At 45.1% G+C, this 22879-nt stretch overlaps 1 protein-coding gene across 2 annotated transcripts in view; it reads left to right on the top strand.

The window, feature by feature from the left end:
* DIS3L (DIS3 like exosome 3'-5' exoribonuclease) overlaps nucleotides 1–22879 on the top strand; it is a 33404-nt gene that overhangs the window by 3051 nt on the left and 7474 nt on the right. Inside the window, exons 3-11 of one of the 2 annotated variants that reach the window (XM_045899831.3) lie at nucleotides 8311–8439; nucleotides 10320–10455; nucleotides 13255–13431; nucleotides 15025–15103; nucleotides 15971–16150; nucleotides 18232–18401; nucleotides 19779–19940; nucleotides 21839–22086; nucleotides 22632–22724. In XM_045899831.3, coding sequence (XP_045755787.1) covers nucleotides 8311–8439; nucleotides 10320–10455; nucleotides 13255–13431; nucleotides 15025–15103; nucleotides 15971–16150; nucleotides 18232–18401; nucleotides 19779–19940; nucleotides 21839–22086; nucleotides 22632–22724 — 1374 coding nt within the window. Of the gene's footprint in view, nucleotides 1–8310; nucleotides 8440–10319; nucleotides 10456–13254; nucleotides 13432–15024; nucleotides 15104–15970; nucleotides 16151–18231; nucleotides 18402–19778; nucleotides 19941–21838; nucleotides 22087–22631; nucleotides 22725–22879 lie in introns of those variants that run through there. The other variant, XM_064570272.1, reaches the window with a different exon arrangement.

The raw sequence follows: 22879 nt of genomic DNA, 5'->3' as shown, positions 1-22879 counted from the left end.
GGGGATTAGGGGCTCAGACCCCTGCACAGGCAAAAATCCATGTATAACTTTCAATTCCCCCAAAACTTAATAGTCTACTGTGGACCAGAATCCTTACCGATAATATAGTCGATTAACATATATTTTATATATATTAATGTTGTATACCGTATTCTTGCAATAAAGTAAGCTAGAGAAAAGAAAACATTATTAAGAAGGCCACAGTGAAGGGGCACCTGGGTGGCTCAGTTGGTTACGCGTCTGCCTTCGGCTCAGGTCATGATCTCGGTCCTGGGATGGAGCTCCTCATGGGGCTCCATGCTCAGTGGGGAGACTGACTCCCGCTCTGCCTGGCATTCCCCCTGCTTGTGCTCTCTCTCTCTCTGACAAATAAATAAAATCTTTAAAAAGAGAGAGAGAGATTGGTCTTAAAGCAGGGGTACAGAACGTAATTGATGAAGAGAAAGAAGAGGCAGGCAAAGGAATCAGCACGTTTGGGACTTGGTGCTTTGTTTACCTGGTAAGCAGCCGGCAGTTGTATTCAGGTTCAAAGAGCTAAATGACCAAAACTGCCGAAGCCTTAAAAAGTGTCCTATATCGAAAGCTAACTTTATAATTGATCACAGCCCTTGAATGTAGAAGATTCAGGGAATTCGCTTTATTAGTTTGGATTTCATTAAGTGTTAAATGTAAGTCATTGGCCCTCTGGTGTTTTGCTTCATTTAATGTTGGAAAATGTTTTCTTGTGTTTTTCCATTCTTCCTTGGAGATTTGAGATGCTAGTAAATAACTCATTCTATTTGATACGCTTTGAGAAACAATTTTTGCTTAAAAAAGCCTTGTCAGTGAAAAATACCTGGTTGGTCTAGTGTCTGGTGTAAGGATGCCTTGCTTTCTTCTTTTGCCCTCCTCCTGAATTATTTATTTATAGCTTTAGAGTCTCAATAGTTCACACCTCTGTTTCTCAGTATATAACATAAGATTGGAATTAGAGAATATTATAGTTGGAGAGGATCTAAGAAGTCAAGTGATCCAACTCCCCATCCAATAGATTGGTATTACTCAGTCTTTGTTTCTAAGGCTTTTTATCAACTTTTTTCTTCCTAGACACCCAGTCTTAATTTGCTTAGTTACTTAAACATGTTTTAACATAAATCTAGATGTAAAGTCCTCATGCTTAAGTACTTACTGCAACCCTAAACCCAAATTGACCTTCACATTAAATAAACAAAGCTTACACAATAAGAAGACTGCAAATGAACGTTAATTTAACGTGACCGATAACATTGTTCTACTGAAATGAAATCACCAGAGTTGAGTTTCCCAGTAAAAAGACATAGTCTCCAATCTGGTTCTGTACTTAAAGTGATTTTGTATTTTGATTTCGATACTATCAATACGGAAAATGCCTGTTCTCCTAAGTATATTAAATATATTACAGAAAACATTATGAAAGAAGTCACGTTTTTGATTGCTCGGGATAATCGCATGCTCTGCCGATCCTCACACACTTGTTCCGTGAGGGATCCTTTGATGACTGTGAGGCTGTCTTGTCCATTGCCTTCATTCCTGTGTGCAGGTGTTTATCTGTTTATTCAACAAACATTTGCTGAGACACTGTGCGTGCCGGGACCATGCTCGCACTGAGGCTGCCGTGCAGAACAGACGCAGACACGGTGTTTGGGGGAGACGGTGGTACTCAGCTAATCACACAAACAGATGGAGAGCTGCCACGGAGCCACGGGCCCTGAGAGCCCGCGTTCGCCAGGGAGGCGAGGGAAAGCTTTCCCGAGGGAGATGCCTACGCTGGGCTCTCCAGGGTGGGTAGGAGTAAACCAGGCAGAGAAAGGAGAGAAGCTTTCCAGGGGAGGGGGCTGCTGTGCAGGGTCGTGGAGAGGGAGATTTGCTCCGTTCAAGAAACTAGAAGAAGGGCGCCTGGGTGGCTCAGTCGTTAAGCGTCTGCCTTCGGCTCAGGTCATGATCCCAGGGTCCTGGGATCGAGTCCCACATCGGGCTCCCTGCTCGGCGGGAAGCCTGCTTCTCCCTCTCCCACTCCCCCTGCTTGTGTTCCTGCTCTCGCTATCTCTCTCTCTGTCAAAAAAAAAAAAAAAAAAAAAAATCTTTAATAAAAAAAAAAAAAGAAAAGAAACTAGAAGAAGGCTGTGGCGTGGACGAGGGGTCCCAGGGATGTTGCAGGGTCGTAAGCTGGGTGGGATAATACATATAATCAGATTCCTATTTTGAAAAGACGATAGGCCATGGAGAAGAGGCTGTCACTTCAGTTCATGTGAGAGGTGCTGGTAACTTAGAGATGGAAAGAAAGAGATATTTCCAATGGCATCTTAATAGGTAAAAGTCTGTAGAACTTTCTCAGTCTTTAACGCCGAGAATGGAAAACATGTCCGTGCAGAATTTGTGCAGGAATGTTCATTGCAACTGTATTCCTAATAGCCCCCAAAATGGCAGTGGACCCAAATGTCCATCACCTGATAATGGTTACACAAAATGTACTTTACCCATACAATGGAATACTATCCAGCCATAACAGGAATGAAACACATATGCTATAACATGAAAACATTATGCTGAGTGAAAGAAGCCAGCCACACAAAGAAGTCGTTTTTGTATGATTCCATTTATATGAAATGCCTGAAATAGGTAAATCCTAGAGATAGAAAATAGACTAGTGGTTGCCAGGGTCAGGGGAATGGGGAATAACTGCTTAATGGATCTAGGTTTCTTTTTGGGGTGATAAAATGTCTGGACTTAGTGGTGATGGTTGCATAACTCTGTGACTATACAAAATGCTATTGAATTGTATATTTTAAAAGGATAATTTGAGGGGCGCCTGGGTGGCTCAGTTGGTTAAGCGACTGCCTTCGGCTCAGGTCATGATCCTGGAGTCCCAGGATCGAGTCCCGCATCGGGCTCCCTGCTCGGCGGGGAGTCTGCTTCTACCTCTGCCTCTCCCTGTGCTCTTGCTTGCTCTCTCTCTCTGTCAAATGAATAAATAAAATCTTAAAAAAAAAAAATAAGTTGTAGGGCGCCTGGGTGGCTCAGTTGGTTAAGCGACTGCCTTCGGCTCAGGTCATGATCCTGGAGTCCCGGGGTCGAGTCCCGCATTGGGCTCCCTGCTCAGCAGGGAGTCTGCTTCTCCCTCTGACCCTCCTCCCTCTCATGCTCTCTGTCTCTCATTCTCTCTCTCGCAAATAAATAAAATCTTAAAAAAAAATAAAAGGATAATTTGAGGGGCGCCTGGGTGGCTCGGTCGGTTAAGCGACTGCCTTTGGCTCAGGTCATGATTCCAGGGTCTTGGGATCAAGTCCCGCATCAGGCGCCCTGCTCCGTGGGGAAGCCTGCTTCTCCCTCTCGCTCTGTCTTCCATTCCCCCCTCCCCGCCGCTTGTGCTTTCTCTCTCTCTCTCAAATAAATAAAATCTTTAAAAAGGGGGAGGGATAATTTTATGGCATATGAATTATATCTCAGTTAAGCTGTTATTTTAAAAAAAAAACCATAAAACTTGGTAATGGAGTTAGATGTGTAAGGGGAGGGAGAAGGTGGTGTCAAGGCTAACACCAAGGTTTCTGGTTTACATAACTGGATAGAGCGAGCGAGCGCTGGAGGAGGTCCAGAGGGGTGGAGCTAGAGGTCATGAGTTTGAGGTTGTCTTTTTGAGGCTTCCAAATGGCAGTGCAGTTAGAGGGCATTCAGATGGTCCAAAATATACTCCATTGAAAATGTTTTAAAAGTACCATCTAGGGGCACCTGGGTGGCTCAGTCATTGGGCGTCTGCCTTCGGCTCAGGTCATGATCCCAGGGTCCTGGGATCGAGCCCCACATCAGGCTCCCTGCTCAGCGGGAAGCCTGCTTCTCCCTCTCCCACTCCCCCTGCTTGTGTTCCCTCTCTCGCTATCTCTCTCACTGTCAAGTAAATAAATAAAATCTTAAAAAAAAAAAAAAAGTACCATCTAGGGGCATCTGACTGGCTCCGTCAGTAGAGCATGTGACTCTTGATCTCCAGGTCATGAGTTCAGGCCCCACACTGGGTGTACAGCTTACTTAAAAAAAAAAAAAAAAAAAAAGATACACCTAATATAAAGGAAAACACAAACTTTTAAAATTCTTGTGGAAAACTCAAGGACCTCTGAAAGTAAGTCTACCTAAGACACCCTAGCCGGGTTCTGCAAAAACTGGTTGAAGAAACACAGTATTGTACGTCTGCTGACTGGTTGTAGGATGCCCGCTTCTGATCCCCCAAGAATACAGTCAGCAGGGAGAGGGGATGTGGCATCTGTAGGTAAACTCACCATTGAGGGAAAATAGTACAAAAATCAATCTAAGGAAAGTAAACGTAGCCGTACCTGTAAGAAATTGAACTGTTTAAATAATAGAGATTTGGGGGAATGCTTAAGCCAGGCCAGGAAAACTAGGGTTCTTCTGTAAGACTGGAATTTTTAAAACTTCAGATCATTTTATTGTACTTGACTCTCTGAAACTGCTGTTCTCCTGTCATCCAGGCCAAACTTGTTGAAGGCGCCGTGATGCTCTTTGCCGGCTCCGGGCAGGATACTCATATATCTAACCCCATCGTACGCACCACCAGCCCTGACTGGCAAAAATATGACTGTATTGTATGTATGCCCTATTAAATTACAACCATAAGCCCACATGCCTACAAGACAACCCTACTGTCACACTCCGAGTGATTCACTCTTTCCTGCTTTCCCCATTAATATTCTTGTGCCATTTGTTCATCCATCTTATCCGGCTGATAGGTAGCTGATAAATGGAAGCATGCACGGCAAGTCTAATAAGGAAAATATATGGGAGCGAAACTTTAAATTGAGAACATTCTTTTTGTTAAGTTGCATATTTTGCTGTGTCGTCCCTCTAATTTGGTAGTAAACGCCCTGGGTCTGACTTGTGGAACATCAGTACCTGGGGGAGTTCAGGGCTGGAGAATCCCAGGGTCCAGAGTGTAGGTGTCATAACAAATCCAAGGATGTGTACAGAGCCTGGCAGAACAGTCACAGGGTTCTGCTAATGTCCGGGTGGGTCCTGACACACTGCTGGCTTGTATTTGGATCACTGTTGTCACAAGGAGTTGTGAGTTCACTTATGCATTTGGGAAACATTTATCAGGCACGTGAACTGCTCTCCTGAATTTTCTGTCCCCCTCTGCTCCCTTGGGTGCTTTGTCTCACTGACTCTCGTTCATCCCTCTCTCAGGTGTCACCTCTTCCCAGAGGCCTTCCCCGGCCCTGCCATGTTCTTGTCACACCCTGCACTTTTCCCCTTCATGGCACTTCTCCCACTGAAATGGGTGGTGGTTCTGGGGTTTTTTGGGTTTTTTTTAAGATTTTATTTATTTATTTATTTGAGAGAGAGAATGAGAGACAGCACGAGAGGGAAGAGGGTCAGAGGGAGGAGCAGACCCCCAGCTGAGCAGGGAGCCCAATGCAGGACCCGATCCTGGGACTCCAGGATCATGACCTGAGCCAAAGGCAGTCACTTAACCAACTGAGCCATCCAGGCGCCCTTTTTTTTGTTTTATTTTGTTTGGCCACTTAGCCTAGCCATTTTTTAAAATTGTGGTGAATGTATATAGCATAAGATTTACCATTTTAACCATTTTTAAGTGTAAAGGTCAGTGACATTGAGCACATACATTCACATTTCGTGCAACCATCACCACCATCCTCTCCAGAACTTTCCTCCATCCCCCTAAATTGAAGCTCTACACCCATTGAACACTATACCCATTTCCCCCTCCCCCAAGCCCCTGGCAACAACCATCCTACTCTCTGTCTCTATGAATTTAACTAAATACCTCATGTAAGTGGAATCATACAGTGTTTGTCCTTTTGTGTCTGGCTTATTTCACTTAGCATAATGTCTTCAAGCTTTATCCATGGTTTTTTAAGATTTTATTAATTTATTTCAGAGAGAGAGAGAGAGAGGGAGCATGGAAACACAAGCAGGGGGAGGGGCAGAGGGAGAGGGAGAAGCAGGCTTCCCGCGGAGCAGGGAGCCCGATGCGGGGCTCGATCCCAGGACCCTAAGATCATGACCTGAGCCAAAGGCAGACGCTTAACCACCTGAGCCACCCACGTGCCCCAAGGTTTATCCATGTTGTAGCATGTGTCAGAACTTCCTTTTTTAAGACTGAATAATATTCCCTTGTAGGTATACACCACATTTTGTTCATCCATCTGTTGTTGGACACTTAGATTGCTTCTTGGTTACCTTTGGCCATTGTGAAGAATCGTGCCATGAACATTGGTATAAGAATATCTTTGAGACCCTGTCTTCAGTTCTTTGGGGTATATGCCCAGAAATGCAGTTGCTGGGTCATGTGGTAGTTCTTGTTGGTTTTTTTTTTTTTAATTTTTGGTAGTTCTTGTTTTAATTTTTTTGAGGACTGGCTGATTCTGTCATGTTCACCGTGAGCAGGGTGCTGTGGATGAAGAGATGTCTAGATGGTGTCATCTGAGGGCATTCAGTGGAGCAAAAGACCCAGCACATAGAAGGAATGCAGCAAATGTTTGCTAAATGAAGGATGCTTAATACAGAAGAAAACTAACAAACAAATGAGTGCACTAAGTTCAGGTGCTTTTTTAGGGGTCTAGTAAATGTGATGGTCGATAAAGGGAGCAAAAACTATGGAAGATAAGATCAGGAAAAATAGGCAATATTTTTTTCAGTGTTTTCTCTGAAATAATTACAGTTGTTTATGAAGTCTCTTCTAAAATCCTTTATTGCTTAAGAAATAAGTGCTCATTTTAAAAAATTCATGCATTACAGAAATGTGTAAAGCAGAAAGTGAAAGTCTTCACCTTACCACTGCGCAGGGATGGTGGCTGTAAGCGGGGTGGTGTAGACTCTCCTATGCATATTGTAAGACGTTTTATTTATTTCTTTTAAAGATTTTATTTATTTATTTGAGAGAGCGAGAGAGAGCATGAGCGGGGGGAGAGGGGAGAAGTAGGCTGCCTGCTGATCAGGGAGGCTGATGCAGGGCTCGATCCCAGGACCCTGGGATCATGACCTGAACCGACCCAGCCACCCAGGCGCCCCTCTAAGAGGTTTTAAAACTGACTTTAAATCTCTCTTTGTGAAGGTGGGAAAATTACGAATTATATGTTCTAAGCATTTCTGAGTTGGGGGGCGGGGCAGCCTTTGTTTGTACAAGTGGGATGCTGTTAAGGAAAGCTGCCATTCACAGACATGAAACTAAATCCTTTTGTTTATTATGAAATTGTAGAAGTGCTATTACTTGATGATTCTTTTAAAAATAGCTCAAAATTATAATTACTAAGAAAATAAAATCAGTGTTTCTTGTTTTCTGATTAAGTGTTAAGACGACACAGATATTGGTAATTAGCATTTATTTAAAGACGAGAAGTTGGAGAGTTCTGCCTTTGCTTTAATGAAAAGACTCTTTTTTTTTTTTTAATCCACGGCAGCGGGCTGGAGGTGGGAATGGAAGGGCACAAGTTTTATATTAAAACACATGTTAAATGCCAGTCATCTGCCTTGGATAATTTATATGTTAATGTAACATCTGGTTTAATATCAGTCCATTTTTAAATAAACAATTGGCTTCCTTTAAGATAACTGTGAACATTTTCTGTATTTCATATTACCTAGACTATTGAAAGGCACCTTCTTAAAAAAGAAAAGAAGAGCATTGTCTTAGAAACTGACCCATGTGCGGCCACGTATTTGATGTGAGACTTTGGCTAGCATTACTGGAAGGATCTCCTGATGGGAGAAACCTTAAGGAGAAACCTTCATCTGTGTCTGACAGATGAAGCTAGCCCTCATTCGCGTAAGTGAGGCGGCTGCATAAATAAAATTCACAGATAAATCCCCAAACTTACTTCCTTTACATGTCCTTTTCCAGGCTTCCAGCAAAAAGTAAAATGTACTCATGCCTAATGCCATTTATAGAACAAAGTGAGGCACGAAAATAAAGTGCTAACCTCTGCTTGCCTCTGGTCCTGCCTGAGCCTTTGAAGAGGGGGCTGTGCGGGGCAGGGCCATATAATTCCATAATAAATGGCCAGAAGTCTAGAAGGGGAAAGGGCGGGGTGATCGATCCACACGCTAATGAATGAGGTGCTGCCTGAGCACATTCTAGCAGGCGAAATTGAGAAACAACAGCCCAATAGTACTATGCGCTCCAAGGCCGATATAAATAAGTGTTTCTTGGGTTTTAAATAATCAGTCTTTTGTCTTAAAATGCCTCATTTTCTTTGATCCTTAGCAAGAGCTAGCAGTAGATGAGAGCCTGCTATGTCAGATTTATTTTTCTCCTCTGTGTCCCAGACAATATAACAAATTGCGAAATCTCCTGAAGGATGCACGTCATGACTGCATTCTCTTTGCTAATGAATTCCAGCAGCACTGCTATCTTCCTCGAGAAAGAGGAGAATCCATGGAAAAGTGGCAGACCAGGTATGGCTGGGCGTTGGCCTGACTCTCTTTACTTTCTTTACCACTGGTTATCCGGGAGTTGATCAAAGTAGGATGCTAGAATAAACCGGCAGTTATTCTGGAACTATGATTAATACTGAAATGCTTAATGCGTCACTATTTTAGATACATTGTTTAAATACATGTATGTTTTAGAAATTGTCATAAGGGAGCCACAGATACTCAGAGTGAGTCAGCTGGCGTTTAATGCTCGTGGGGGGCGGGGAAGGTCCACTTTTAAGCTAAGATCATCTCAGTTTTTCTGGTATAGGTTGCTCTGATATCCCAACCAGTCTTGTTAAACTGAAACTGGTAGGTTAATTCTGGTAAAGCTGTTTTAGGAAGTATGGTGTCACCGTTTAGATCCGCCTAAAAGCAGAGCCTGAAGCAAGGAGTTGGGTGTGGGTTGTTGATGTGGGGGGCAATTCCCTGAAACAGGAGTGAGGAAGTGCAGGGCGTAAGACAGGAGGAGGGAAAGCAGTTAAAGATGTGTTACTGCTGTGGGAAACTGAGGCTCAGTCCTATTGGGAATCTCTGAGAAGCTGCACAGTATGTGCCTCAGAAGTTGTCTGGAAGGGCGGAGGCGAGGGTGGTAAAAGACTTTGGCCTTTAGCTGAGGGTCATTCTGCAGGGGTGATGACTCTACTCAGCGGGCCTGGGGTGGGATGGGAGTGCCGCCCAACTGCAGCCGAAGTCAGAGGTGGGCCTGGGGCGCAGGTGCTGGGCCCCCATAGCCTCTGCTCTGCTCTTCTGCAGAGAGCCAAGGAGATCTTAAGCTCTCAAATGTCTTATCCATACAAAACATTTAAATCGTCTTTTTCCTTGTATTTCTTTATCTATATAGCCATTAAATATTTAAATTCTCTAAAGTAAAATAAGCACTGATGCATACTGAGCCCTTAATTATAGTCCAAAGTTCCCACAGGGCCCAATACCAGAAAGGGAAAGCAAATTTTTCTCTAGATTAGGTCACACGTGAGTACTTAGAATGATCATACTGCCTAACTACACAGGCTCGTACAGTTTATGCTGGCTAATTTTTTTTTTAAGGACTTTATTTATTTGTCAGAGAGAGAACACAAGCAGGGGGAGCGGCAGGCAGAGAGAGAAGCAGGCTCCCTGCTGAGCAGGGAGCCCGATGCAGGGCTCGATCCCAGGACCCTGGGATCATGACCTGAGCCAAAGGCAGACGCTTAACTGACTGAGCCACTCAGGTGTCCCTGGCTGAAATTTTTTTTGACCTAAAACTGAAGGAACCTTACCTAGCATCTTACTTTGCAGAAAGGAGAACAGATGCCTACAGATACCGGCTGTCCTGAGTTTATACACATCACTGGAAACATCCAGCCTCGAACACACGTCTTCAGATCTAGGCTGTGTTTTCCAATTCCGGCTCTTTTCAGGAAGATTTCCAGATATTTCATGTGATTCCATAGCAGACCTTATTAGATTATGATCTTCAGCTATTTGCAGCCTAGTTTTGCTCTTAGCCAGACTTGGTTCGTCGTCTTTTCAACCGCACAAGCTTAGCTAGTCACCCGTGCGGTGCTGTGTGTCACAGCGTGCCAACTAAAAGGTAGGAAAAGAGCCTCCTGGTTTCCAGGCCATATCAAGAAATGAAAGAGGTTGCTGTGGCAGTTGGATGTCTTCAGGGAGAAGAGATGTCAGGTGCTTTCTGATTCATCTTTGTGTCCCCCAGAGTGCCGAACCCAGGGCGTACTTATAATAGGTGCTCGGGAATTAGTTGTTGAATGAACGAACGGTTGTCTGCATCGACTGAAGGGGAACAGGTTAAGAGCCAAGGGTGAGGCTCGAAACAGCAGCTTGTCTTGGGAGGGCTCACGTGCCCTTTGCTTTTCCAGGAGCATATACAATGCAGCCGTGTGGTACTTTCACCACTGCCAGGATAGGATGCCAATCGTTATGGTGACAGAAGACAAAGAGGCGATTCAGCAGTATGGAAGTGAGACAGAAGGAGTGTTTGTGATTTCTTTCAAGGTACTTCCATCTGTTGTGTCCATGAGTGTGTGTGTGTGTTCACTTACTCAGTGGTGCCCATAATGCTCTCGGGCCCAGTGGCAGTACAGAAAAGGGAAAATAACGAGTGAAGGAAGACTTCAACCAACGAGTTCCATGTCTTTGTTTCTCTCCAACTAAGCAATCTTGACCCCAGCAAATTTGGGCAAACTCCCTGTGACCGTAAGACCCACAGCATCTGAGACGTCAGCCCAGTAAGCCCCCTGTTGACCGAGAACTTGTCCATAGTTCTAACAGTAACAATATTAGGAGTGATGATGGTGAGATGAGGTTGGATCTTATAAAACTGCCAATATTCTCTTGTTTTGGACCTACAAAATGGCAGTTTTACATGGTTTCACCTAATAGTAATCGCCAACACTCATCTTTGCCAGGCACCGTTCTAAGTGGATTATTTCATTTAATTCTTGCAACAGGCCCACGAGGTAGATGTTATTGTCCATATTTTATTGACGAGGAAACGAAAGCACAGAAAGGCGAAGCAACTCGCACAAAGTCACACAGGTAGCAAGTGGTGGGACTAGGATTAGAACCCCGGAACTCTGACTCCAAAGCTCTTACCCACCCTGCTCTGCTGCCTCTCAAATTATTTTTCTGAGCACCCACGCAACATAGTTTTGAAGGCCAGCCTTGTTTTTCTGCTGTTGCTAGCTCTTCCCCACCTACGAATGTGCACCGGGGTTAGTAGGGATAGAGGAAGGGGTGAGGAGTGCTGGAGGAGAGCTGTCAGCTTGGTGTCCAGATCACAGACAGGAGCAGCGTTATTGGGGACCGTTCCTTGGGCTGTGTTGGCAACACAGTTCTCCTGGTTTGGGGGGGACCCTTTGAGAAAGTGGATGGCTGTTAACCTCCCAATAGATTACTGATCTCGTGTGTCTGCCCCGTTGGCCGATCAAGTTCCCACGGTTGGTGTCCATTTTTTGATTCAGAACCTTGAATGAGACCCTCCATTACCCCTGTCTGTTCACAGAAAGTCAAATTGGATTTTGAATTGTAGACGCTATAAGAGTTCCCAGGTGCTTGTATTGCTAAAGATTTGCCAATAGAATTTTCTTGGCCCTGCTATAACAAAGTGTTCTAGCGTGCCAGAGAATTCCGGGGGCGCTGGATATTAATGATGGTGTCACTTGCTTTTTCTCTTGCTATACATCATGTCTTGTTCCTGCAGAGGACAGCTGACTAAAATTACATTTTTCTACTTTTTGTTAAAATTAGTTTTCTTTGTAGTCCAGTCCTAGAGTGCCATTTTATTGTGTATAGTGTCTCCTAAGCAAACTGTGTAACCGAGGGCTTCATAGAGGTGAATGATAGCAGGAAAAAGGAGACACTTGTGGAGTTCAGATGAGAAGGAAGGCCAGAATTTCCTGTGGGGACTTGAAGTGAGCTGGGAAGAGGGGAGACAAATCCTCGCGAAGAGGCGGTTCATAGTGGCAAAAGCCTGGTGGTGGCAAGTGACCATGGAGTCGGGGTACTGAGTCAGCACAGACAGAACTTCTCGAAGGACTCGGGAAAGAAAGGAAGTGATCTGAACAGGTCCCTGAAGTCAGTGGAAGAAATGCTGGCGTTGGCAAGAAGGAAAATGTGTTTTCTTTTTAATTTGAGGAAAGAGAATGTGCTAGACTCTACCTTAGACTTCAAGTTGAGTTAAAAACACCCGTAAAACTGATGTTATTCAGTGAGGGCCAACTGTTTGAGGGAGTGTGCTCTGGACATAGCACAGCCGGCCTCAACACTCCGTCGTCCTCTTGCGGGTGGTGCTGGGTGTTTGGTCTAGGGTCTCTCTGACGGAATTGCCCCCAAAAAATTGCACCAAAAGGTGCAATAACAGTAAGTCCACATGGAGGGGACCCTGACCACTTGTTTCAAAGTCACATTTTGTACCAGGTCATCACACTAATAGCAACGTCTACATGAGGAATGTTACCACATCCGTGGACGGTCCCCAAGACTCTGGGAGCTTAGGAGAGGAAGGCCTCAGAAGAACAGAAAACCTTTACTTTGCCCCTCTCTGCTTATTTGACATAGCCAGTGGTCGGGGGGAGAGGGAGGGAGGAGACGTTTCCACAGACACTTCCCTCCTTGCCATTTTTACGTGCTTATTTAAGTTTCTTAGAAATTTCAAACGTGGGGCGCCTGGGTGGCTCAGTCGGCTAAGCGGCTGCCTTCGGCTCAGGTCATGATCCCAGGGTCCTGGGATCGAGCCCCGCTTCGGGCTCCCTGCTCAGCGGGAAGCCTGCTTCTCCCTCTCCCTCTGCCTGCCACTCTGCCTACTTGTGCTGTCTCTCTATCTCTCTGTCAAATAAATAAATAAAATCTTTAAAAAAAAAAAAATTTCAAACGTTTCGAGATGAAAAAAACAAAACAAAGAAAAAGCAAGACGAGAATGCACACAGAAGAGCTCTTCTCTCCATTCACTGCAGGCCATTGTCTGCAGCAATGAGATGCAGGTGAAGACAGGCAGAAGGACAGGGGCGTGCGTGCGTGCGTGCAGCGGCTGGGGGAGAGCAGGAGGAGATTCGAAAGTGCCAGTAAGCATTCCATGGTAGGAAGGGCCTCCCTAGGGTAATTCGGCCCAGCTTCAGGGCAGAGTGAGATGGTAGAAAACCAGCCAGTAATGTGAGGCTTGGGGAGGTAAGGCTCGCTGAGCGCCTCCTCCAAACCGCGTGCCCACAGTTCCCGTGCAGGACTTTTGGTGATACTCCCACAAGGAAGCACCATTATCCTCTGACCACGTTTCTCTTGTGCCTTCATCAAATGCAGAATTACCTGGACAATTTTTGGCCCGACTTAAAGGCCGCCCACGAGCTCTGTGACTCTATCCTTCAGTCTCGACGGGAAAGAGAGAATGAGAGTCAGGAGAGCCACGGGAAGGAGTACGCAGAACATCTTCCCCTGGAAGTGTTAGAAGCCGGCATTAAGTCTGGTCGCTACATCCAGGTGAGGGTGGTCATGAAGCATTGGTGATGGCACCAGCCGGCATGTTTTCTTCTCTGCTTTACTGGCCTGTCACGGGCCTTTAATTTCAAAGGCCGTAAATAAAATGGGCATGAGTAAGCCAGGGCTGTCCGTGTTAAAGATGATTTGAGAGTTGTTCTTCCTGTGGACACCTTGCTCTCTGGTTTGGTGCTACTCTGTCTTCTTAATCGGGTTACATATTGAGCATCACGCAAGTAGTCTTATAAATGCCTCCACCTCTCTGGGAAAGAGAAGATATTTTTGAATCAAGGTATGGAGATCTGACAAAATTGTGAAATTAGTGAAATTTGGCTTCTTCACTCTTTTGTAATTTTCCTGCACCATTCAAGGGGTCTTTTGTGGTCCTTCAGGACCCAGAACCCAGAAGCTGTCAAGCTATCTTGAGAAGGAATCAGATAAAATTATTATTCAGATTTAACAGTTTGATGTGTCTGTGCACGCACGTTTTATCACATCAGTAGATTTGTGTATCCATCACCACTATCAAGGTACAGAAGTGTTCCATCGGGAATTTTACATTTTTGACAAGCAGCTCAGACAGTTTTTATGCAGGTCAAAGTTTGAGAATACCATGCTGAAGTCCCTCCCTAAAGTGTGGGTATTCTTTTTTTTTTAAAGATTTTATTTATTTATTTGACAGAGAGAGACACAGCGAGAGAGGGAACACAAGCAGGGGGAGTGGGAGAGGGAGAAGCAGGCTTCCCACTGAGCAGGGAACCCGATGTGGGGCTCGATCCCAGGACCCTGGGATCATGACCTGAGCCGAAGGCAGACGCCTAACAACCGAGCCACCCAGGTGCCCCTAAAGTGTGGGTATTTTAATTATTATTATTATTATTAAGAGAGCGTAGGGGTGGGGCAGGGGCAGGCAGAGAGAGAGGGTAAGCGAGAATTGTGAGCAGGCTCCACGCCCAACAGGAAATCAAGGGTCAGATGCTTAACCAACTGAGCCACCCAGGTGCCCCTAAAGTATGGGTATTTTAAATGAATATGCCTTGAGGGGCGCCTCAGTGGCTCAGTCGGTTGAGCGTCTGCCTTTGGCTCAGGTCGTGATCCCAGGGTCCTGGGATCGAGCCCCGCATCAGGCTCCCTGCTCAGTGGGGAGCCTGCTTCTCCCTCACCCACTCCCCCTGCTTGTGTTCCCTCTCTCGCTGTGTCTCTCTCTGTCAAATAAATAAATAAAATCTTTAAAAATAAATAAATAAAATAAAAAAATAAATGAGTATGCCTTGAGTGGCTAATGCTTCCAACTTGCTAGTAAAGTTTACGGCATTCCAGGGAGGATATTTGAGGAAGAAGATTTTTTAAAGACCACTCATCACTTAGCTAAGATAGATCCTGGCACTTTCAACACCTGGTGTAGCCAAGAATAGTTCAAAATGATGGTATGTTCTCTGGAGAAAAGAAACCTTGGTGATGAATATTTTTCCTAAAGGAAGGGATCCTAGACCTTAAAAGAATATTTTGGGGATATTTTCATAGACCTTTTAAAAACTGTACCTTTGGAGGCAAAGTGGGCAGAAATTTTTCAGTTGATTTTTGTTGTGATTTCAGGGAATCCTGAATGTCAACAAACACAGGGCACAAATAGAAGCTTTCGTTCGACTTCAAGGAGCCAGCTGTAAAGATTCAGGTTCAGTATAAGCCTTACCTAAATTTCCATACCACATCTTTATTATGAAATTACACAGTAAAGAAAGCAAAGCTGAAACTGTCGCGTTGAATATGCCAGTCAGATTACCCCCACTCTGGGTGTGCGGGATCCCGGATTGGTGATTTCCCCCCTTGCGTTTTATCTGATTTTATTGCAATCAGTTTTTAAAATTGAGAACAGCTAAATTTTATTGAGTATCCACTCTACCTCAGGTACTGTTCTAAGCACTAAATGTAGATATCATCATTGTTTTGCCCCTTTTCTTCGTGAGGATACACAAGGTTACAGGTGAGGAAGGTGTCATACAGAGAAGCAAAGTAACTCGCCCGAGTTCACACATCTGGTGAGCAGTGGGGCTGAGTCTCCTTCGGAGGCAGTTTGGCTGCGATTTTAAGACACTGCCCTGTGCAGCCTTACTGGAATAATTTTAAAAGTGATAAAAATGAAGATGATGTGTAAATAAGCTGTATCATAACAGAGTGTAGCTCTTAGGTCTTCAGTGGCAGGGAGCAAAACACCCTGGAAGTCGAGGGAACGTGGCTGGATGGAAGGAGAAGGAGAATTTCTCCCGCTGTCTGCTGCTCGGGGGTCTGGCGGGATCCGTGGTTCATCGGCCCGCTCACCACTCCCTGGCTGCGTGGCCCCTGACGGCATGTGACACAATTCCAGCATGGGCTTACGTAGGCGGGTGCAGGGAGCGGCCACCTGCTATAAATATGGGCAGAGTTTGATCTCCCCTTTGAAGGAGGAAGCTTTTCTCTGCAGGGCCACTGATTAGATGTCCAATGCATTATGTGTGGCATTCCCCTGCGGCTTTATGGGGTTTCCATGTGCCCGCCCAAACAGGTTTAGTCAGTGACATCCTCATCCACGGGATGAAGGCTCGAAACCGCTCGATCCATGGAGACGTGGTAGTCGTGGAATTGCTCCCTAGAAACGAATGGAAAGGAAGAACGGCCGCCCTGTGTGAGAATGACAGTGAGGACAAGGCCTTGGGAGACCCCCCGAGTGAGCCCATGCCCACAGGTGAGCCCGCTGGCAGGCCTCCCTGTTTCCGGTTTTCCTGTGGGAAGTTTATTTGTCCTGTCTGTAACGATCCAGAAATGCTACAGTTATTAAGGTTCATTATCGTTTCCTTTCCTCCATTACCCATTGCCCCCTCTCTGCAGATTGATGTTATTCTCCTCAGCATCCAAATATGCCGTCATATCTCCCATCCTAGAACAGAACAAAACCCCAAATCCTCTCAAGTCCCACATCCCCTCCGGCTCCTGCCCTTTTCTCTGCTTTAGTGTACGACGAGACTCAGTGAAACCCCTAACCCTGCATTCTCTCAGCTTCCTCTCTACCCACTGTCTCCCGAAGCCGCTACATTCAGCCGCCCACACCCGCAGAAATCCTTGACCTGACCTTTTGTCAAGGGCACCAGTGACAGCATTGCCTGTAGCCCTGGGCGCCTGTAACCCTCAGCAGCATTTGGCCAACAGATCACTGCCTCATCTTGGGCTTCTGGGTGCTTCGCCTCCCCTGCTGGGTGCTCCTTCTCGGTCCCTTTGCTTGAGCTTCTCCATCTTAACGGACCTCCGGGAGGCACCTGGCCTCCTCGCGGAATGTCCTTCAGTCCTCTCGCTCTGTTTCTCCAGCCCAGACCCCCTGCTCAGCCTCCAGTGTTGTCTCCTCAGTTGTCCATGTGGCATCTTCCCCTGAATGTCCGATGGGCACCTCCCACTTAGCATGCCTAATAACAAACTCCTGATTTCTACCCCCAAACCTGCTCCTCCCCGAGTCTTCCCCCTCTCAATAAATGGCAGGTTCATTCTGTACGTGGTCAACCCAAAGGCCCTGGGATTTACCCTCCACTTTTTCTGTCACTCATCAGCAAGGCCTGGCAGGCTCTGCCCTCTGTGTGGCCTGTCCCGCACCCCGCCGCTCCTCTCCTGACCGGGTCCGCGAGAACCCCTTGACGTGGCCATCCCAGCCACTGCCTCACTGGTCTCCCTGCTCCCCCCCTCGCTCCCAAATGGCCTTTTCTCCACACGGGAGCCAGCCACAGGGGTCCTTTTAAAGGTCTTTGGGTCCAGTCATGTCTCTGCTCTAAGCTCTCCAGTGACTGCTTCCTGTTTCTCTCAGAATAAAATCCGAAGTCTTTACCGTGGCCTACAGGGTTCCGCTGGCTTGGCCTGTCTTCTGTCACTGTCCTCGTCATCACTGTGCTCCTGCCACATTGACCGACTTGTCCTCTCACCGCTGAAAACGAGCTTTCCCCAAACCTCCTCATGCCAGCCTCCCTCACTTCAAGTCTCTGCTCAGATTGTCACTTCATTTAAAATAGCTGCCATTGCGGACCCTGTGTCACTCTTGGTCACCTTACCCTACTTTGTATCTTCCTTAGCAAACACCACTACCGTCCATGTATTTACTTTTTATTGTCTGTTTCCCACCCCTACAGACACCCAAACTAGAACGTCCACTCCAGAAAATCAGGGACTTTGTTCTGATACTGAGACATTCCCTGCACCTAACAGGGCCTCATACCTGGTAGGGGCTCAATCAATCAGTAGTTAAATAGTCAAAAGATAGCACTTTTAACTATTAAAGTTTGTTTTTTCTTAACCTCAGTCAGTGATGCTGGAAAGTGTTGTATGTCAGACTTAACGATTTGCATACTTCATTGTATATAGTGTTGGCCCAAATGATCTTGACTGGTGGGAAAATGCAAGAAAGACAGTGAATATGCACAGGAGAGGACATAAGTTAAAAAAGTAAAACTCACTGGCTTTTCCCGACATCCTCAACCTGAGATTGATAAGAGAAGGGCAAAAGAGAAAGTGGAAAGTGGGACTGATGGATGCTAAGTGTCACATCAGACCCCACAGCAGAAAGGGCAAACTGATGATGTTATAAAAAAAATTATCTTTCAAAAAATTAGCCATCTTAATATAAAATGCCAGGAAGGCAAATGTTTAAGCATCTCTACTTGTGTAGAATGTGCTTGATACAAATGGGACGTTGTGTTTCCTGTTTTCTTCCTCATTGCTGAACTAGTCAGCATCCAGAGACGTAACATCTCACCAGTTAAGGCCTTATTTTGTTTTGTTTTCCCAAAGGCAGAGTGGTGGGCATCCTTCAGAAGAACTGGCGGGATTATGTGGTGACATTTCCGTCCAAAGAAGAGGTCCAGTCTCAGGGCAAAAACGCTCAGAAAATCCTAGTTACACCTTGGGATTACAGAATTCCCAAAATCCGCATTAGCACTCAGCAAGCAGAAGCGCTCCAGGTAGCTGACGTACTTCTCCCCTTTTCCCCCTGTCTTTGCCAGCCTTCCAGCTCTACCAGGAAACGCAGTTAATGCCTTTGCATAAGAAGGGATAAATTATTGATGGCATTTGGCATCTCGAGATCCTGTTTTTTAAAAATTCTAAGTATATAGAACCATCTGTTAAGCAGTCCTTGGTTAATAAATGGAGGCCAGAGAGAAACTGTCCTAGAAAGAGCTGTGTAGGACATACATTATCCGGCTGTCTAACACAGAAACTTCCAATAGATATGCTTTGCCAACACTAACAAGCTTTCTTCCAGCCAGTGATATAGAAATACGATCCCTCTGCCCTTATGATATAGTGGTACTTCACCGAAGTACCACTGAGACATTCCCTGCACCTAACAGGGCCTCATACCTGGTGGGAATGATATAGTGGTACTTCACCGAATCGATTATCCATAAAGGAATATAGCACTGGAGAGAAGACGTAAACAAGGAAGTTAGGAATAAACCTTTACTGTGGCGAAGAGTACGAGCATGGCCCAATTTCATTTGCCTGATGTTTTGCAGTTGGTAAATGAGACCTTGTAGCAGGACGTCCCGAGCCAGAGCCAATAACCGGGTCTTTGTGTACCCTTTGCATCCTTGGAAGCCTTCTGCAGGCTCTCTGAGGCTAGTTTCAACCCTCGCTTTCCAAACCCGTGGTTTGCTGGAGTTTGGGGGCAGTGGGGTTCAGTTCACACTGACCCCTCCTTCCCCACCAGAAGATGCCCTTAAAACTGAGAAAGTAACTTCAAAGAAAGTAGAAAGCCGGGATGCCTGGGTGGCTCAGTCGGTAGAGTGTCTGCCTTCGGCTCGGGTCATGGTGCCAGGGTCCTGGGATCGAGTCCCTCATCGGGCTCCCTGCTCCGCGGGGAGCCTGCTTCTCCCTCTGCCTCTGTCTCTCTCTGTCTCTCATGAATGAATAAATAAAATCTTTTAAGAAAGAGAAAAAAAAGAAAGTAGAAAGTAACTCCCACACTGGCAAAATTGAGATTTTTGTTTTGAAATGGAATTTGTACTATGCACAATGGGGTTTTCCTTCGTGTTGCAAATGTTAACTAGAATATGTCACAGTTGGCTTTCTTTAACAGACTAAAATTTGCAGCCTGTTTATTTGATGTAGAGAGGTATTGCCTCCTTCCAAAGCATTGGGCCAATCACTTACACAACCATCTGGCAATTTAGTAAAACAGCAAGAATCAAAACAAGAAGCAAAACCCACTGTTAAATCGGCCACTCTTTTTGGAGCTTGCTGCTGTGTATCTTGTTTATCTGGTGCTTCTGATTGACCCACTTAATTCCTGGTGCTGGGCTGGTGGGTTTCTTTTTTTTTTTCCTCTTTTTGTGCAGGACTTCCGGGTGGTTGTACGCATCGATTCCTGGGAGTCGACATCTGTGTATCCAAATGGACATTTTGTGCGTGTTTTAGGAAGAATCGGGGACCTGGAAGGGGAAATCGCAACCATCTTGGTGGAAAACAGTATTTCGGTTGTCCCTTTCTCCGAAGCTCAGGTCCGGTTTCCTAGAGTCCTTTGGTCTGGTGAAGGACATTCTGTGTACAGTTTCTTTTTGCATTCGTTTGTTGTTTGTTTCATCGTTAAGAAGAAAAATCTCTGTACTGTGTAACCACTCACAAAAGCCACAGATAATGGAAGCCTCTCACTCCTCTCTATTCTGTGTGTGGACCAGACTGAAGTCAGCTTCAAGTGCATAGTTAGTTTCCCAGAGGCTCACAGCTCTCAAATTTTTACATTTTCCAACTGTGCTTAAAAATGGTATGTCAGTGGCTTATTGTCAGTATACATCCATCGCCAGCAGCTGCAAGGTGCCTAGTTGCAGACCCCACTGGGCTCCACTCCCTGTCCTAATCACTCACCCACAGGCCTGCACAGAGCCACGGGGAGCGGCTTCTTGGGTTCCACGTATCTCTGACCTGAGGGTCAAAAAATAATGCTCTTGAAACAGTTTTTCTAACCTTTGCAGAAAACACAAAATTCAATAAACATAAAACATTAGCTATTTCCATCACTTTATGATCTTTTAAAATCCTCATAAATCTTGTTTATTAGTCTTGCATAACTAGATCCGTAGCATGCCCGTGCTATTTTCTGTTCTGCTTCTTTCACTTAAAATTATTTCTGTGGGGCGCCTGGGTGGCTCAGTCGTTAAGCGTCTGCCTTTGGCTCAGGTCGTGATCCCGAGGTCCTGGGATCGAGTCCCGCATCGGGCTCCCTGCTCGGTGGGAAGCCTGCTTCTCCCTCTCCCACTCCCCCTGCTTGTGTTACTGCTCTCGCTATCTCTCTCTCTGTCAAATAAATAAACAAAATCTTAAAAAAAAAAAAATTATTTCTGTGTATTGACATAGCTACTTTGTAGTTACAGCAAATTATTGCATATCGATGTACTCTGCTTGGCTTTAAGTCTTCCTCGATTGTTGGACATGGGGCTGTTTAATTTTTCAGTAGTAGAAGAAATGCTACTTCAAACATTTTTATAAACATTGCTTTTTTTTTTTTTTTGCCTCTTGCATCATTTTTCTTGGGATGTAGTCCTTAAAGTAAGATTACCAAGTCAAAGGGCATAAAAAATTTAAGTGGCTTTTATTTATATGGGCAGATTGTTCTCCAGAAAAATTGGACCAGTTTGCATTGCCGACAAGAGCGTATGGGTGTTATTTTCATTATAGTCTTTGACAGAACAGTAGCTATAATAGTAAAATATTTTAGAATATTTTACATTATTAAATTTTTATGCTTAACATTGGTTTCTGGAAATTATTTGTTGACTTGTTTTGACAGCTCTTAGTGAAAATGTTAGAATAAAATAAAGCATGGATTAGACTTCACAGGACTAGAATTTTCTCTTCCCGTTTAGCCTACTTAACTGCAAATTGATGGCCTAAACAGGTAATAATAGAGAGAAAGTGCCCTAGATTGGTCCTGCTTAAATTATCTTTAAGGAATAGGCTTTTAGTACTTGGGACATGTTGATTTTTTTTTTAGGGCTTGCCTTGAATTAAAAGCTCAAGTACATTTAAACAAGTGGGTCATTTGAAAATGGGGAAGAGGTTGTGCTCTTTATAAGCCACCATTCATCCTTGCTGTGGCCTCCATAACTAAAGAAGCTGCCGGAAACTGGCACATTTCCTGCCAAACTGTAAGGGTCCTCAAGGGCAGGGGACTTCGTCTTTCCTATTGGCTCCTGACCTTTCCAGAACCTAGCGCAGTTCCTGACACACATTAGGCACCTAATAAATAATTATTGATTGAAAGAAGGAAACAAGTTTATTGCAAAAGGTAACAGGGAATGAATGGGATTTCTATGAGGTTGCAGTGAGAATGTTCCAGAGCAGATTTTCACAGGAAGCTTATGGTGCGAGAATTGCTGAATATCTGACTCTCGTCATACAGATGTGTGAGATGCCAGTCAACACACCAGGAAATCCCTGGAAAGTGAGTCCTGAAGAGGAACGAGAACGGAAAGACTTGAGGGAAACCCATCTTGTGTTCAGCATTGACCCAAAAGGCTGTGAAGATGTGGACGACACGCTCTCAGTCAGAACCTTAACTAATGGCAACTTGGAACTTGGGGTCCACATTGCAGACGTAACGCACTTCGTGCCACCAAATTCTTATATCGACATTGAAGCTAGGACAAGGTAATGTCTTTAGACACCAGCAGTGTATTTGTGACTCTAACCTATTCCATAACTCCCGAGTTTCAGAGTCTCAAAACAAAGATTTCCCAGTTTTGTGCAATTCTGCAAATCCCTTCTAGGAAAAAAAAAAATGGAGGTCCACTTCCCCTTTCCCTTTAGAGAAATAGTTTCTTGATCAATTTACCTTTCCTTTTTTTTAACAGAACCTTTTCAAACCCACTTTCCTTCTAAAGTACAGTGAGTTAAATTTTTCCTGTATGGATACTATTCTCTATAAGTACTGGCTCATTACACTCGAATTTTTCCTAGACAACTAAGATTCATGTCACTTTTTCTTTCTTTTTATTGTCTGAATATTGGAAGAATATTCAGCCCAAGGCAGTCCCCCTTAGTCCCCTTGATTACCCAGTCTGCTGCACTTTATGAAACAGCAAGTCTTGGGGGATCTGCACTGAGGATGTGGCCCTTTACCTCCCCACGGCCCCTGCAGTCAGCCATTGTGCTGCTGAAGGTCATGCACCCACCCGTGTATGTGTCATTCACAGGGCCACCACTTACTATTTAGCAGACCGTCGCTATGACATGCTGCCCTCCATCCTCAGCGCTGACTTGTGCTCTCTTCTGGGAGGCGTTGATAGGTGAGTTTGTTCATGATTTTTTTTTTTTTAATCACCAGGGCTTGTCTTGGCCCTTCTGTGATGCCTAGTGCTTTTGCTTCTGGCCTCTTTCTCCTCTTCTTTTGAATATGCTCTGCCCCCTGCTCTCCACCCCTGATTTCCCCCTGTGCCCGCTG

Source organism: Mirounga angustirostris, unplaced genomic scaffold (assembly GCF_029215605.1).
Source record: "Mirounga angustirostris isolate CCGP_5_RB_7025 unplaced genomic scaffold, mMirAng1.0.hap1 SCAF_9, whole genome shotgun sequence".
Classification (NCBI taxonomy): Eukaryota; Metazoa; Chordata; class Mammalia; order Carnivora; family Phocidae; genus Mirounga; species Mirounga angustirostris.
Note: the sequence above shows the minus strand (reverse complement) of the source record. Positions and strands in the feature narration are given on the sequence as shown.